This window comes from Euprymna scolopes, chromosome 1, assembly GCF_053919585.1.
Source record: "Euprymna scolopes isolate OS-2025 chromosome 1, ASM5391958v1, whole genome shotgun sequence".
Taxonomy (NCBI): domain Eukaryota; kingdom Metazoa; phylum Mollusca; class Cephalopoda; order Sepiida; family Sepiolidae; genus Euprymna; species Euprymna scolopes.
Genome location: NC_136482.1, coordinates 168039729 through 168056404, shown reverse-complemented (window position 1 = coordinate 168056404; position 16676 = coordinate 168039729). Strand labels below are relative to the sequence as shown.

The following is a 16676-nucleotide window of genomic DNA, read 5'->3' as shown; positions in this document are numbered from 1 at the left end:
GTTTTTCTTTAATTTTTCTGCTTTGTTGATATTTTTTTCTTTTTTCTTTTTATTATTTTTTTCTTTAATTTCTCTTTTTTATTTCTTTTTTCTTGCTTTTCCTTTTTATTTATTTTTTTATTTCTCTTTCTTTCTTTCTTTTTCTTTTCTTTTTATTGTTTTTCTTTAATTTCTCTTTCTTTTTAATTCATTTTTCTTTTGTTTTCCTTCCCTTTTATTGTTTTTTTCTTAATTTCTCTTTCTTTCTTTTTCTTTCCTTTTTATTGTTTTTCTTTAATTTCTCTTTCTTTTTAATTCATTTTTCTTTTGTCTTCCTTCCCTTTTATTGTTTTTCCTTAATTTCTCTTTCTTTCTTTCTTTTTTCTTGTTCTTTCTTCCCTTTTTATCGTTTTTATTTAATTTCTCTTTCACTTTTCTTTAATCTTTCTTTTTTCTTTGTTCCTTTTGATTGTTTAAATTTAATTTCTCATTCTTTTTCATTTTTTCTTTCCCTTTTTATTGTTGTTTTTAATTTTTCTTTCTTTTTTCTTACCTCTGTTTTTCTTTCTCTTCCTTTTTATTGTTATTCTTTAATTTGTCGTTCTTTTCCCGTTGTTTTTCTTTTTACTTTTTTCCATTTTTTCTTTAATTTCTCTTTTTTCTTCTTCCATTCTTCTTTTTTCTTTATTCTAATGTTATTACCTTTTCTTTATTTTCTCTTCTTTCTTCTTTTCTGTCTTTCTGTTTTTTTTTCTTTTGTCTCTGTTTATTGTTTTTTCTTTAATTTCTCCTTTTGTCTTTCTTTTTTTCCTTCCGTATTTTCTTCTTATTATTAATTTTTATTTTCTCTTTCATTAAAAAAAAATTCTTAATTTTTCTTTCTTTTTTATACATTCCCTTTTTTATTGTTTTTCTTTAATTTCATTCTTACTTTCTTTGTTCTTTTTCTCGTTGTTTCTTATTCACTTTTCATTTTTCTTTCTTTTTTATTCCTCTTTTCTTCATAATTTTATTCTGTTTTATTTAAAAAAAATTTCTTCTTTTTAATCAATTTTCTTCTTTATTTACTTTCTTTACTTTTAAGTATATTCGTTTATTTTATTCTTAAAACTTTTCTTTCTTTTTAAAATGTTCATTCTTTTTTTTTTAGTAACATTTTTTGTTCTATCTTTCAATTTACTATTTATCTAATTTTTTTTCTTTATAATTTTCTTCTTTTACCCTTTTGTAATTTATGCATCTCTTTCTTTCTTTCCATTTTTGTTTTTTCTTTCTTTTTCTTAAGTTTTTTTTAAATTATTTTTTCTTAATCTCCTTATTTCTCATCATTCTTATTTCTTTTATTTTTTATAATCTAGCAGACCGCCCAGCGTTGCCCGGTCGTAAAATACGCATAAATATTTCATTTTAATTCATACAGAAACTGAAACATATGCATGCGAGTATTGTTTTTTTTTTCTCTAAACCGTTCACCTCTTGTAAGTAAACAAAAAAAAAAGAAAAAAAAAGAAAAAAGAAAAATGCTCAAGTCGAGATCGAAACCCAAACCTAAAGGTAACCATTATACGAACGTTACACGATCTTTACAAGGTGATTTCTTACTTATTCTTTGCATAAATAATCTGCAATGTGAGCTAATCACGCATGCGCATTCGTGAAACAGCAAACAGATAAAAAAAAAATCCGAATGTTCGCACATACCATTTTTTTTTTCAATTTTGACCTCTTTGCAGCCAATTTTTCCGGATGAAACCGGATTAAAATGTTTTCCACATGTCTGAATATCCTATATACCGAATTTCAAGTCTGTAGATAAAAAATTTGTGGAGTACATAAGTTGGGCAGTGACCCCTACACACATATTTTTACTTTTATAGATAGCAGGCCGTCCGGTATTGCCCGATCGTAAAATACGCTTAAACATAATATTTTAATGCAGATTTCGTATTTTTTATTATATTATATTGCATCCAATCTATAGTAATAATTAAAAAAGTAAAAAAAAAAAAAATACCGCAATTACCAAGAATCGAAACCAAAACGCTTAGCTTACAATTTACTTTTTCCTTTGACGTTAATGCCTGAGCTATGAAGACACATTTGCTGCGATGCTAAAAATTAAATCATAAGCCAAATGCTATTACGTTACGCATGCATATTCGTAATGCGGTCGTCTGACCATCACCTGGCAAATTACATTTTGAAAATTTTCACACATTTGCACCGATTTTCCACGGCTAAAACACAAATATACAGTTTCGCATGGGTTCGCATACCCTATATATCAAGTTTCTGTAGACCAAAAACCGACAGAGGAGTTTTCTAGGCACAATGTTTTAAACAAATATATATATACGCATACATAAAATATATAAAAAGACGTTTGTGTTTAATATAACCTTTTTTACGTAAATATTACGCAAGTATAAATCATGTAGAATATCTGCATGAATATAGTTACACGTAATAGTTAACTAAAGATGATTACCCCATAAGAAAAAATCTAATAGGGAATGGATTAAAATGAATGTTTAAAATAATATGCAAATTAGCTAGATCTTTTGCAGATAAATGCAATTCCACTATCCATATATAACAATGTTGTATTCTCCTTTTAAATAAATAGAAAAAAAAGGGGGTTTAACATGAATATCAATAAACAACAAAAACAGTAGCAACAACAACAGCAAATTTATAGGAGTATAGATAAACTAGCATTTCGGCCCGGCGTTGCCCGGGTGTTTGGAGGTGGATGTTGAGCAAAAAAAAAACAACACAAAAAAAAAAGATCAATTTTTTAAACTTTGATCCCTATTATGCCCCCTTAAAATTTATTGTTTTGGGCTCACATTAAGTTATTAAGTTAGATCCATGTCCACAGAACCTATATCTAAAATTTAAAGTGTTTAGACCCAAAATTGTCGGAGGAGTTTGGTAGAGTTCTCAAAAGTCAAATCGTTGAACTTTAACCCCGTAACAGCCAGATTTCTGGCCGAAAACCGATTACAAAGATTTTCCCAAATCTCAGTACCCTGTATATCAAATTTCGTGTCTGTAGACTGAAAATTGACAGAGTTATTGCGTAGGAAAATGTACACAAACACACACACGCACACACACACACACACACGTTCACTTATAATAGATACATGGTGGAACGATAAAAGTGTCGCCCTCAAAAAACAAGCCCAAAACTATATTGTCCCCCGACTGATGCCTTTGTCATATTTCTGTGGTTGAACTGGAAAGAGTCATGTGGTTAATCTTATAGTTGATTACCTCAAGCAAACACTTTCTCCCAAGGACCTGGAACATCCAGCTGTTCTTGTTGCAGCTTCCACTGGTACTGGGGCCAGTAAAATAAACGGCACCACACTTCACACGGCTTTTCATCTTTTTATTTTTCATGGCAGATCAAGAAAGACCTTTCTGGTAAAACTGATGATGATCGACGTACAAAGTACAAAAACGTTCTTATCACTTATCTTCATCTCCATGACAACCTATGAACACTAGCTGAGAGTTTATTATTTAAACTCCTCAGTCTAACATTCACAGGTAACAAACATGAATTGAAATAAATCCCAATCCAAATTGACATGTTCTTATTTACTTCCCTCCCCACGGGTGTATGGTTAGATAAAGGTCGGATCTTCATTTATGTGTAGAAGGCATTTAAAAAAACTTGTATTATAAACCAATCGCTTATATTAAAGTTCAATCTATAAATATATAATCAATATTTGTAAAATCAAATCTACAAGAGTTACTTCCCTTGTACTGTTAGCTAAAATCAGTCGTAGAACTGTTACCTATTTTGACTATTTAAACCCTAGGCCTAATGTAAAACATTGGGCTAAAACTGCCAAATGACACCGTTTCATGACAAACGATGCCTTAATTTTTTTAAAATTCAGTACCATTTAAAACCTCTATTAAAGCACAAGTATGAATTTTAGGAGAAAAATAACCCCCAAAAGATGTGTTTCTCGCCTCGGAAACACCCTGGGGTTCAAGCCCCAGAGTTTTCCCAGAGTCAAATATTACGTTTCCAGAGGTATATCTATGTGGTTTTGCTTTTGGATAATTTTCAACAAAATTTAATGGCCGGAAAAGATTCTATCTCCCGAAAAGTGCTATTTTTGGCCATTTAGACCCCTTTTGACCTCCAGGGGACACAACCATATATATTTTTTTTTTATAAAACCTCAAAGATAGTTAGATTTCATCCCTTACCTAGTTGTAACTTCATGCAAAATTTCAGAAAAATGTAATAAGTAGTTATTGAGAATTTTGGGAACAAACAGACGAATGGACGAGGGTGAATTCTAAGGTTCAAATCTGACTAAGTCGGTGGACAAACAACACTACAGTTTTATTTTAAAAGTTTTATCGAAAAAATCAATTCAGGGGTCCAGAACTAGGAGCATGCCTTTTCCACAAGCGCCGGCGAGTGAATACTCAGCGAATACTCGGCGATCAGGCTGTATTTGGTGTTGTGGAAAGTCATGTTGGTGATGTTCTCGACATATGACTAAACAAAGTATTCTAGCGGATTCAGGAGGGAGACCAGTGAGAGATCGGTACAAAGTCGTAGCACTCATTCTGCAGCCAAACCTGGGTCTTTTTGGACTTGTAGGTTGATGCCGAGTCCTGCTGCCACATCCAGGGGTTTTCAACGGCCACTTAATTGCACCAAGGGATCACCACGCTCTTCAGCACATCCAGGTACACTTTGGTGTTGACTTTCAAAAGGACTTCGAAGATGTGAGGTGGCATGATATGGCCTTAACTTGAAATCACACCAAAGACCATAACTAACCGGAAACTTTGTTTTCATTACCCTGGGCACGTATCTGTTAATCGTGGCAATCCAGCGACACATTTGAAGGTGCTGGCAATGGACCTGTTGTCATAACTTGGATCGGTAGAAAGCATAAGTTGTACAGCGGCGCATCTCCGATCTTGCTTGGTGAACATTGTGTCACTTTCAGACATGATAGAAGACTCCTGGGATTTATAAACTGGCCAACTAGTAGATAGTCAGCACCAAAAACCTAAAACCGTTTTCATCAAACGGAAATGGAATCATGACGTCCTTTCTGGGGCGAGAATTTTATCGTTCCACCATGTAGATATAGATTATTATTTCCGATGGCACAGCCGTAGATTTAACCCCCCTCCGTAACTGAACAACTAATACTTTTCCTCTCACATCTTATCTTTCTTTATCACTTTATTTCTATCGACTATATTTGTTTCTCATTCTTTCTTTATATAACCATTCTTCTTCTTCTTCTTCTTCTTCTTCTTCTTCTTCTTCTTCTTCTTCTTCTTAATCATGTCTATCATTTCTCATTCTTTCTTTTGTCTCGTACTATAGTTTCCTTTACATTGACACCCGTTATTCCCTCCCCCTCTCACTTTAGATCATCTGATACCCTCCTCTCTCCTTCGCTCTTACATCCTCCTCCCTCCGATACAATCGTAATTTGTTGGCTTTTCTTTTTATATTTGCTCCTCTCACCGTTTCTTCTTTCAATTACTTTCGCAATTTTTTTTTCCTTCGCTGGCATTATTGGTTTTCCTCGAGCGAATCGACAATACAAGTATTGCTTGCAGCAAAATGTCGTCCGTATTAAATGATTTTGAGTTTTATTTTTCCAATGGCTTTTTAGATCAAATTCCTAATTTGTTATTTGACTTTTTAAAATTTCAGTTTCTTTTCTCTTTTTTAATTTATTTATTTCAATCTTCTGCGTATTTTTTTTCCATTTTATTAATTTTCTGAATTTTACTCGGGTTAAAATTTTTATATATATTTTTTTTCTATGTGTTTTTTTTTTCTATCTCCTTGTCTATATTCTTTCTTTCTTTCTTTTTTCTTTGTCTTCTTTTTCCCTTTTCTTTCATTATCTTTCTTTTATACCTTTCTTTCTTTCTTTCTTTCTTTGTCCCCTTTTTTCTCTTTTTTCATTATCTTTCTTACTTTATGCCTTTCTTTCTTTTTTATTTCTTTCTTTCTTTGTCTTCTATTCCCCTTTCTTTCATTATTTATCTTTGTTTTCTTTCTTTCTTTCTTTCTTTCTTTGTCTTCTTTTTCCCCTGGCTTTCATTATCTATCTTTCTTTTATGTCTATCTTTCTTTCTTTCTTTCTTTCTTTCTTTCTTTCTTTGTCTTCTTTCTTCATTTCTTTCATTATCTTTCTTTTATGTCTTTCTTTCTTTGTCCTCCTTTTTTCCTGTTTTTCATTATCTTTCTTTCTTCTTTTTTCCCATATTTCATTCTTTTTTTTTAAATTTCTATTTCTCTTTCGTTTCCCATATTTTGTCACATCCTGTTTCTGAATTTTTGAGATGAGAATTTATTATTCGTATTATTTGGACTATTCGGATTACTATTAACATCGTGAATCTGATTCGCACAACGTTTCGGTTGATGTAACACCCGACCTTCTTCATTGTATTTTGTTGAACTCTGGAATCTTTCTGTCGAACTCGGAAATTTGGACGGAACTTCTACAAGGATCTGTGATCTTACAAATAAAGTACTTAGCGAAATTCAGTTCCAAGTTTTTTTTTGTCTTTGTATCAATTATCAAGCCCGAAGGCCACTCGAGGATAAGGTTAATAAGTGTACGGAAACCATCAGGACAACAGCGTATAAATCATTAGTAGTCGGAATTTGGCATAATTTGATTATTTAAGGGGGCGGTTCAGCAAGAACTTGTTTACATTGGACTTGAAGACGAGCATATTGTATCAGCTATAAAGCAGGTCAACAGGCAGTTCTAAGAAAACAACCTTGTTCATGGAATCACCGTTTAGACTTGAGCACAGATAGTGGGGTAAAATTGTTGATAGTAGTTTTAGCTAGACGAATATTTTTGTGAAAGTTTGGTAAGAAGTGGGACCATAGATTGGAGCGTTTTGAGGGTGTTAAATTTGTTCTAAATCGGACCGTTCCTTCTTTAATCGGATTTTCTCGATTATCGATTTTCGATAATTATTGGAGGCATTTCTGATACAGGATCTATCTAAGAACACTCGCAGACATATAAAACACATTTAAAATGTCAAAACAATCGGTTCAGCCGTTTCGGCGTCCATAGGGAACGAACTAACACACACAAACGCACACACACAGACATACACAAAGTGCCTTTATATATAAGTAGAGATATTAGAGCTAAGATTCGACAAAACACAAGAAAACAGCAAAGGTAGACTCTTTAAACAAAGAGACGAAACATATGTGAATGCAGCAAACTAGTCCCCCCAAAATATAAGAACAGACGCAACCAGTTAGATAAGGTAGTAATCTGCGAACTATGCAGGCAACTGTACCTCGAACACCCAGACAAATGGTACAAACACAAACCAGAAATCATAAAATCTTCTGGTATATGGAGGTAAAAACAAATAAACACACCCAAGCAAGAAGACCGGATATCATAATAGTTGACAAGTAGATAAAAAATTCTACCAGATCGTAGATTTCATCCTCCTAGCAGTCCACAGAGCGACCGTCAAGAAGGCAGCGAAGCGAAGCATATGTACTAAACTGGCCAAGAAACTAAAATGGATATGAAACATAAAGAAAATCAAGATAACACCAATAATCACAGGAGCACTAGGAACAATGACGACAAAATTGAAAAAAAAGAAATGGGTGAAATAAGAACCAGAGGGAACAGTGAGAAGATACAACGTATAGCAATAATGCAAACAGTTGGAATCTTAAGAAAATCATAGAATGCGGAAATAAATGCACATAAATTACAAACAGTGAATTGGATGCAGTAATAGAAGTCAAACAAAAAGAAAAAGACCACGACCATAGGAAACCCAGAAAATAAAAAGGCAAAATACTACCCCCCCCCCAAAAAAAACATGGAGTTTTCATCCGATGACGTCACACGAAACAATTGTGAATAGTTTCGGGGCACCGAGGAGGGAGAAAACTGTCCAGACATCCACTTGAGAATGCTGAGAGAATTGGAGCCTGTATGTAGCATATTGCTACCCAAACCCCAAAGAATATTGACGGTCGATAGCAGCGAGAAATCAATGGTAAACGGCTGTTGAGATAACGTGAAATCACCCGCACAAGTTACGGAAAGCGTAGAATAGCACTGGAAATTTGAAGAGACTTGTTGTCACTCAGACTCCAGAAAGCACCACGTTATTGTCAGTGAGTGATCGCTGGTGATGACCTGTGTGAAAACTCATAGTAAGTGCATGATAATAATAATAATAATAATAATAATAATAATAATAATAATAATAATAATAATAATAATTTCATATCGCATAGTATATATTTTTGAGTCTTTATTTTTTTCTGGTCGAAGTATGAAAGGAACTCTTACACACACACACACATACACACACACATACACACACACACGTGTGCGCGTGTGTGTGCGTGTGCGTGTGTGTGTGCGTGTATATGTGTGTGTATATGTGTGTGCATGTATATATTTATATATGTGTGTGTATAAATATGTATATATATGTGTGTGTATATATGTATATATATATGTGCGTGTATATGTATATATATATGTGTGTGTATATGTATATATATATGTGTGTGTGTATATATATATGTAGGTGTATATGTATATATATGTGTGTGTGTATGTATATAAATGCATACATATGTACGTGTATATATATATATACACATATGTGTGCGTGTGTATGTGTAGGTGTGTGTGTGTGTGTATGTGTAGGTGTGTGTGGGTGTGTCAGTGACTGCGAGAAAGTATAGCATGCTGTTATCGAAGGGGCAACAAGCGTGACAACAATTGAAAAGAATAAAATTAAGTTATCGGAAATGGCTAAGTAGTCGGAGTTGTCAATGGGGTCGATAATTCCCGCGCCTCCCGTCGACTCTTTCATTGATGATATTCAACCATAGAGGACTTAAAAGAGTTGAACTCTTATTTCCATTAGAAATCACATACTTATTTAACCGGCACTCAGCCCCAGTCTTTCTCTCTTCCAATCACTTTCTGCAAGCATATATATATATATATATATATATATATATATATATATATATATATATATATATATATATATATATATATATGGCGATTAAGCTACACTGAATATTCCGCGTTTCATCCACTCTAGGATTCTTCAGACTTATGCGCATAAGCCTGAAGAATCCTAGAGTGGATGAAACGCGGAATATTCAGTGTAGCTTAATCGCCATATATATTTTATAAATTACTAACTAGCTCTACCTACGCATTGAGCACTTTTGAAGTAAATACTTAAAGTTTACGCATAAATTTATACTTTTGTATATTAATTTTATGTGAGTAAATGAAGTAGTTATATATATATATATATATATATATATATATATATATATATATATATATATATGTAGTATAAACAGACAAATTGTTTCAAAAAGGCGCGCTTTTAGATGCAAAGGAAAAATAATTTTCTTTCCCTTTTTTTTCTTTTCTTATTATTTCGGATTTAAAATCTTTCGTCATAGAAAGAGTTCTTAAGTTTTGGTCTTTTTTTTCCTGGGAAGTAAAAACTTATCCAAGTGTTATGTTATCGAGATCGCACTGGCTGGTACTGCACGTAAAAAACTCTGAAACTCTAGCCAGCGCGATCTCGATCACACACACACACGCACACACGCACACACGCACACACGCACACACGCACACACACACACACACACACAAACTACAACCGGCATATATATATATATATATATATATATATATATATATATATATATATATATATATATATATATATCGGTTCAAAATGTTAACATCCAGCAACAGGAAAGAGCAAGATAGCAAGCCACAAGTCAAATGTTAACATCCAGCAACAAGAAAGAGCAAGATAGCCAGCAACAAGTCAAATATATATATATATATATATATATATATATATATATATATTTGACTTGTTGCTGGCTATCTTGCTCTTTCTTATTGCTGGATGTTAACATTTTGAACCAAGAGAGAGATTTAGCTGTCGTACAAAGCTAAAACTCTGTAACATCATCTTCGTATAGATACTCCCTCAGGCATTCGTCAAAAAAAAAAAAAAAAGTCCCGTGGTGATAAGAAAAGCTGTGACGTTTGTAGGCCTGAAATGCTGAATGCATGTAACAGTTGATCCGCCATCATTATATGTATCTATGTATATATGTATGTATACGTGTATGTATATTTATATATGTGCATGTGTGTGTATATGTATTTATATCTATGTGTATACGTATGTATATGTGTATGTGTGTATATATGTTTGTGTGTGTATGTATATACATTTATATATGTTTGTATGCATGTATGTGTTTATATGCATATATGTGTTTACGTGTATGTATGCACATATGTGTGTATGTGTATATATGCATGTGTGTATGTGTATATATGTATATGTATGTGTATATGTGCATGTATATGTGTATGTGTATATGTGCATGTAATTGTGTATGTGTATGAATGCATATATATGTATGTGTATGTATATGTAGGTAAGTGTATGTATATATATGTGCATATGTGTACGTATATGTATGTGTACGTGTAAGTATATGTGTGTATGTATTTGTATATGTGTGTGTATATGTGGATGTATATGTATGTATATGTGTATGTATGCATGTGGGTATGTATATGTATGTATGTGTATTACGCATTGTGTATGTATATAGGTATATATGAGCGTATGTTTATAGATATGTATGCATGTATGCGTGTATATATTTATATGTATGTATCCCAATGACCGTCTTGTGTATGTTTGCACGTGTGTATGTATATGTATGTGTGCGTATTATGTATTATGTATGTATGTGTGTATGTATATATGTGTGTGATATGTATGTGTGTATGTGTATGTATGCGTACATATGTATGTGTGCGTGCGTGTATATATATGTATGTATACCAATGACCGTCTTCAGTGTCATGTCTGCTTGAGTATGTGAATTCGCCGGCAGGACTAAATGTCATTTTCGGGCTCATGAACTTTCAGTGTCTGAGGGAGTGGTACGCGTCTGACAAGACGTTGCAATCATCATATATATATATATATATATATATATATATATATATATATATATATATATAACGATTGTAGTTTGTTTTAATGACGAAATAAAGAATCAGTCCACAATAATAATTTATTTGCTTTGGTAAATATCTATAATTTCTTCTTTCTACCTAACGCACGTTTCGCAACCTGTAATAAAAAATATTACCTGGGATTTTATAGGTTGATCTTCAGAGACGATTGTTCAATACAAAAAATCAGGCACGCTATCCCAAAACAAAACTAAAGGGTAAAAAGGTAAGCAAGAAAAATGAAAATTATGTCATGTTAAAAACATATAAAACTCACCTTTAAGATGATAATCAGAGAATAAATTCTTCAAACCCCTGAAGCCACCATTTTAGATTTAACAAGCTTGTTATATATATATATATATATATATATATATATATATATATATATATATATATATATATACATACATATATATATATATAACAAGCTTGTATATATATATATATATAGATATACATATATATACATATATATGTATATATATATTTATGTATATATATATATGTATATAAACAGATATATATACATACACACATATATATATAGATAGATATACATATATATACATATATATATTTATGTATATATATAAACACACACACACTCACACACACACACACACACACACACACATATATATATATATATCATAACTCAAATGGCCGTGAATGGGCGTGGTGAAAACTAGGAAGCTGATTGGCTAACTAAAAATTCAATAGCATGTCCCTATATAAAAACATGAGGTAACCACAACTCTTTGCATAAGTCTGACGAATTCTCACGAGAATGAAACACGGAATATTCTATGTAGCTTTATTGCCATATATATTTTATAACTTACTACCTAACTCTACCTATATATTGAGCACAGTTGAAGTGAATACTAAAAATTTACGCATAAAATTATATTGTCATATATTATTTCATGTGATAAAATTAAGTATTTATATATATATATATATATATATATATATATATATATATGTATATATATATGTGTGTGTGTGTGTGTGGTCGTGTAGTGTTATTCAGTGCTATAGGAGAAATAACAAGAATACTCAATATTCGTATATCAGTAGAAAAATTCTTATGTCTGGCCTAGATTCAAACCCACAACCCCGTCTTTATATATGCGAACTGATTAAGCTACCGCGTAAATGAAGAGAAACGCCCACCTTTAACTCCATTCTCTTCACAGTTTCACAACAGCTACTCTTTGGGATTAGAGTAAATTCTATCTTATTTTCTTTCTCTCTCCGTCTCTTCCTCTCTTTCTATCCCCCTCTCTTTCTGTGCAGTTTTACAACAGCTATTGGTTTTGGTTGCGAGTTATTTCAGTCTTTTTCTTTCGTGTCTCTCTTTTCACAGAACATAGATTTGTAAAATGGTCGGTTCTTATTTTCTGCCACCTACTTTCGTTAGTAGCTAATGAAAACGCTTGAAATATTAGCGAATCTCTAAAAAGAAGTTATATTAACTGGGTGTCCCAGGGATCATGAACAAAGTAGGAATAGTTCTGCGTTAAATAGTAAAACTTTATCGTCACTTTTCTAAACATGACTAATAAAAATGAAATATTAATTAAGTATGAATAATCGATGAAACCGCTTAAATTTTTATTTTTATCTTTAAGAACACGGACCAATATCTGGTATACATTACTGACGAAACAAATTCTCAACGTCAATTATATAGGAGAACCGTCTTTGCTTTATATATAAATTGAAGCCTATACATTAATAAAAAAATAAATTTTCTTGGACTACAGCACAGGTTGGAACGATAAAGTTGTCCTAAAGAAAAGAATACTACAGTTTTATTTAAAACTTTTAATGAAAAAAAACCCCAATTCACTTGAATATATAATAGAGCTCTATACAATGTAGCCGCCTTCAGTCTCATTAACCGCCTCAATAGGGTCCGAATCTTGGAACATGCTTTTTCCACAAGCGCCGGCTCGTCGAATACTCGTCATATGGCAGCGATCAGGCTGGCTTTGATGTTGTGGGAGGTCATGTTGGTGATGTTCTCGACGTATGACGAAGCGAAGTAGTCCAGTGGGTTCAGGTGGAGTGAAAAAGGGGGCCAGTGAAAGAAGGGTACAAAGTAGCACTCCGTCTGAAGCCAAGTCTGGGTTTCTTTGGACTTGTGGATCGGCGCTGAGTCCTGCTGCCACACCCAGGGTCTACCAGCGGCTACCTGATTGCATCCAGGGTATCACCACACTCTTCAGCACATCCAGATGAAAGGTGGCATGATGTGGTCCTCACTTGAAACCACATCAAAAACCATAACTGTGTCCAGAAACTTTGTTTTCATTACCCTGGGATCTTCTTTGTTATTCGTGACAATTCAGCGATGCATTTTGATGATACTGGCATTGGTTCTGTTGTTATAACTTTGATCGGTAGATAGCATGAGTTGTACAGCGGCGCATCTTTGATCTCGCTCGTTGAACATTGTGCTACTTTCAAACATGATAGATGGCTCCTGCCGCTCTAGGGTTGATATGCCGTAAAAAAAAAAACAGCTAGACGAAATGCTATGGTTTTGTATAGATGACACCATTTCTGAAATATGTAAGGATTAACGGACGCAACAACGGAGCAAGAGTTACGGTAATGCCGAAAGTAAACCCAAGATGTATTTTTTACGTTTTTATTTTTGCAGCTCTCTCAGTGTAACAGAGTGCGGGTGCGCGTATACAAATGTATGCGAAATGACGTCACCGGTAAAGAAACAGACTATAAAAAGGAGAAAAAGCACAGGATTACGTTAGAGACGTGGAGATCGTTCGAGAGCACGTTCGAGACGTGGGTGACGTCACAACCGCAACGAGAAGTCACACGCGGCGGGAGAATAAGGAAGTAAATGTCGTTGTTAAAGAAATGGAATCGAGTTATTAGTTGTCCTATGTTCCTTGCGACGTACTCTGCTACAACGTGTTGGTTCCCTTAGAACACCAGCTTCTTACTCAGAGATTGTATTTTGTTGCGAGATTTATTCATCAACGTAGACGTGTACTTCAGTTAGTATCTACATGTATTTATTTTATTCATTTATTTATTTATTTAATTTCTTTTTTTATTTATTCGTCGAAATCAGCCCAAACAAGGCATGAAGTCATTTGATGTAAATAACTAAAAAATATCACTTCAAGATAAAATAAAAAACAAATTAACTAATGAGAAGTGTTTGATGGTTAGATCCCGACCCCTCAAACGACCAATCCCCTCCCCTTTTTCAGAAACATGTGAGGGCCAAAGGACAAGATAAATGAAGCGACAATTACGAGGCTGTCGAAAGTAAACCTAGGGTCCATTCTCTATTGTTCTGTTTCTTAGATTTGTCAGCTTCTTATTCAGGGATTTGATTTTGTTGTGAGATTAATCCATGGCCCAACGTAGACGGCTACTTCAGTTAGTATGTACATGTATTTATTGCTATCAGACCAAGGGCGATGGATAATGTTCTTCCTTGTATGAACATTGTAAAACGCTAATTAGTTAACTACTGTCTCGCACCGATGTGCTCAACATCTCACCCCATTCCCCATTTTCTCTTTTGTACTGCCAACCATAGAAATTAGAGAGTTATTCCCGGCAAACCTAAAAGAAAGCTTATATAAGAGAGAGTGGGAGGAAGTGGGAGGGAGTAGATTAATATTTCATCAGGGTTGACCGTTGCTTCCCCCCCTTTCTTTTTCCTTGACTCGCCTTTCGTTTACATATGCCATTAAATCCGTATCCACAATAACCAAGCGTGTTTGATGGTAAGTGCTTTTATGAACGCTGCATCAAGTACGGCGTGATTTTAAATGCTTTTACGGTTTTACCCGATTTCCGTTCGACCTGTTGTGCATTTCAACCATCGGCTTACCTCAACTCAGCGCTCACCATTATACCTGTTCCCGCCATGTTAAGTAGACGTCCGGAAAGAAGAAGAAGAAGAAGAAGAAGAAGAAGAAAAAACCTCTCTAGCAGCCATTACAGCTTGTCGATAAGCACAGACCGTGCCCACTTTTCTTGGGTCAACCTATTTACCATCCACCCCTTTTATCATTTATTTATTCATTATTTTGATTGTTTTACTTATAAAAAGCGTCTATTCAACCACAGTCAAATGGTTGATATAGCGACACCGAAATAAAATAAAATAAATAAGTGATTTATTTGGATCCCGTTAACACGTCACTCGTTGGTTTCCGGAAGATTGTGTGCGAGAAACTATTAACAAAAATAAAAAGAAAACAATAGAAAAGTTAGCCATCTTTAATTTGTACGAAAGTTCGTCTTCAGACTGTCTCTCAGTGTTATAAAGCGCATGATGAGGTCTATTCTCAAAAGGAAAAACTGTTGCTACCAGATCAGGTTGTCTGAAGATACTGGCTTTCTGAATTAAAATTCACCAAACATTGTTATTGTTTTCGTTTCCGTTTTAAAAAATCAATCATGTTCTGCAAAGTCAAAATAACCACAAATGAACATGTAAAGATATAAAGAGCTTGAAGCATAAACACTTTTGTCTAAAATTATTTGATTTGGCATTAAATAATATAAAATGGGAAAGGAACAAAACAAACGAAAAAAACAAAAAAAACTGGCAATACAACGCGCGAAAGTCTTTTTTTTTTCCCTTTCTTTCCTCAACTCGCAATAAATCCTCGTGTATTCGATACCATCTTCCACCGTTCGTTCTCGTTCTAAGCTGTCCAACAAAAAAACTCAACTCAACTCTCATGCTTTAGAATTCGTCCCATTTAACAGTTACCAACTGTGTACATATGAAAATTAATGGCATAGGTTCACCAATGAGCGACCTATAAAATTCTGTTTGTCTTTTCTTTTCTACATTTTCTGCTGACATTTTACAGGCTAAGCAGCAAACACGAGGTCGTTTGCTAGAGTGATGATTTCTATTACACCCCCTCTTGATATCACTATCACATAAATAGCAGGGCGATGGTGATCGCCTTCGACGTGTACTTCTACGTAGAATTGGAGGTGTCACTTGCTCGTTCCCATCTTCTTCACCACTACCGTCATCGTCACCGGCACATTCCACAATTTCCTCTTCTGGTTTCGTCGATAACATTTTTTTAGCTCATCCGAACGGGAAGTAGCGGATCTGGATCATCCTCAAATTGTATGTTTTCTTCCTCATCGTCTTTCGAGGCGCAACAGGAGCGGACGTGGGACAGCATTGACCAAGATAGTCTGAGAACTTATATTTTCTATTCGTCCACTGCCAAGCCTTGTAGTACACCGAGTATTTGGTGGTTTTAACGAAACACGATCGCCTACTTTATTCGGCGTGTTGACAACTCTAACCACTGATGGTGTGACATCTATCCCTTTTATACGCTGTTAATGGTGTTGCATCATCATTCGGTGTCACATTATACGAGTACACAGCTTCTGGAATCGAACTGCGTCCTAGCTGCAATTCTTTTGACGATGCGGTGACATCGCTCCACTATGCCGTTACCTTCAGGAAAATATGTACATCGGTAAACACATTCTAAACCCCACCCATTCGGCTGTGAATTTCTAACATTCTTGACATCGAAATGT

General features: G+C 34.0%; 1 protein-coding gene across 1 annotated transcript in view; it reads right to left on the bottom strand.

Annotated features, from left to right (window-relative positions):
• LOC145282162 (general transcription factor II-I repeat domain-containing protein 2B-like) overlaps positions 1–16197 on the bottom strand; it is a 47650-nt gene extending 31453 nt beyond the window's left edge. The window contains exon 1 of the mRNA XM_080132240.1: positions 16089–16197. Within this exon, the coding sequence (XP_079988366.1) occupies positions 16089–16197 (109 nt within the window). The remainder of the gene's footprint in view (positions 1–16088) is intronic.
• Between the last annotated feature and the right edge of the window lie 479 nt (positions 16198–16676).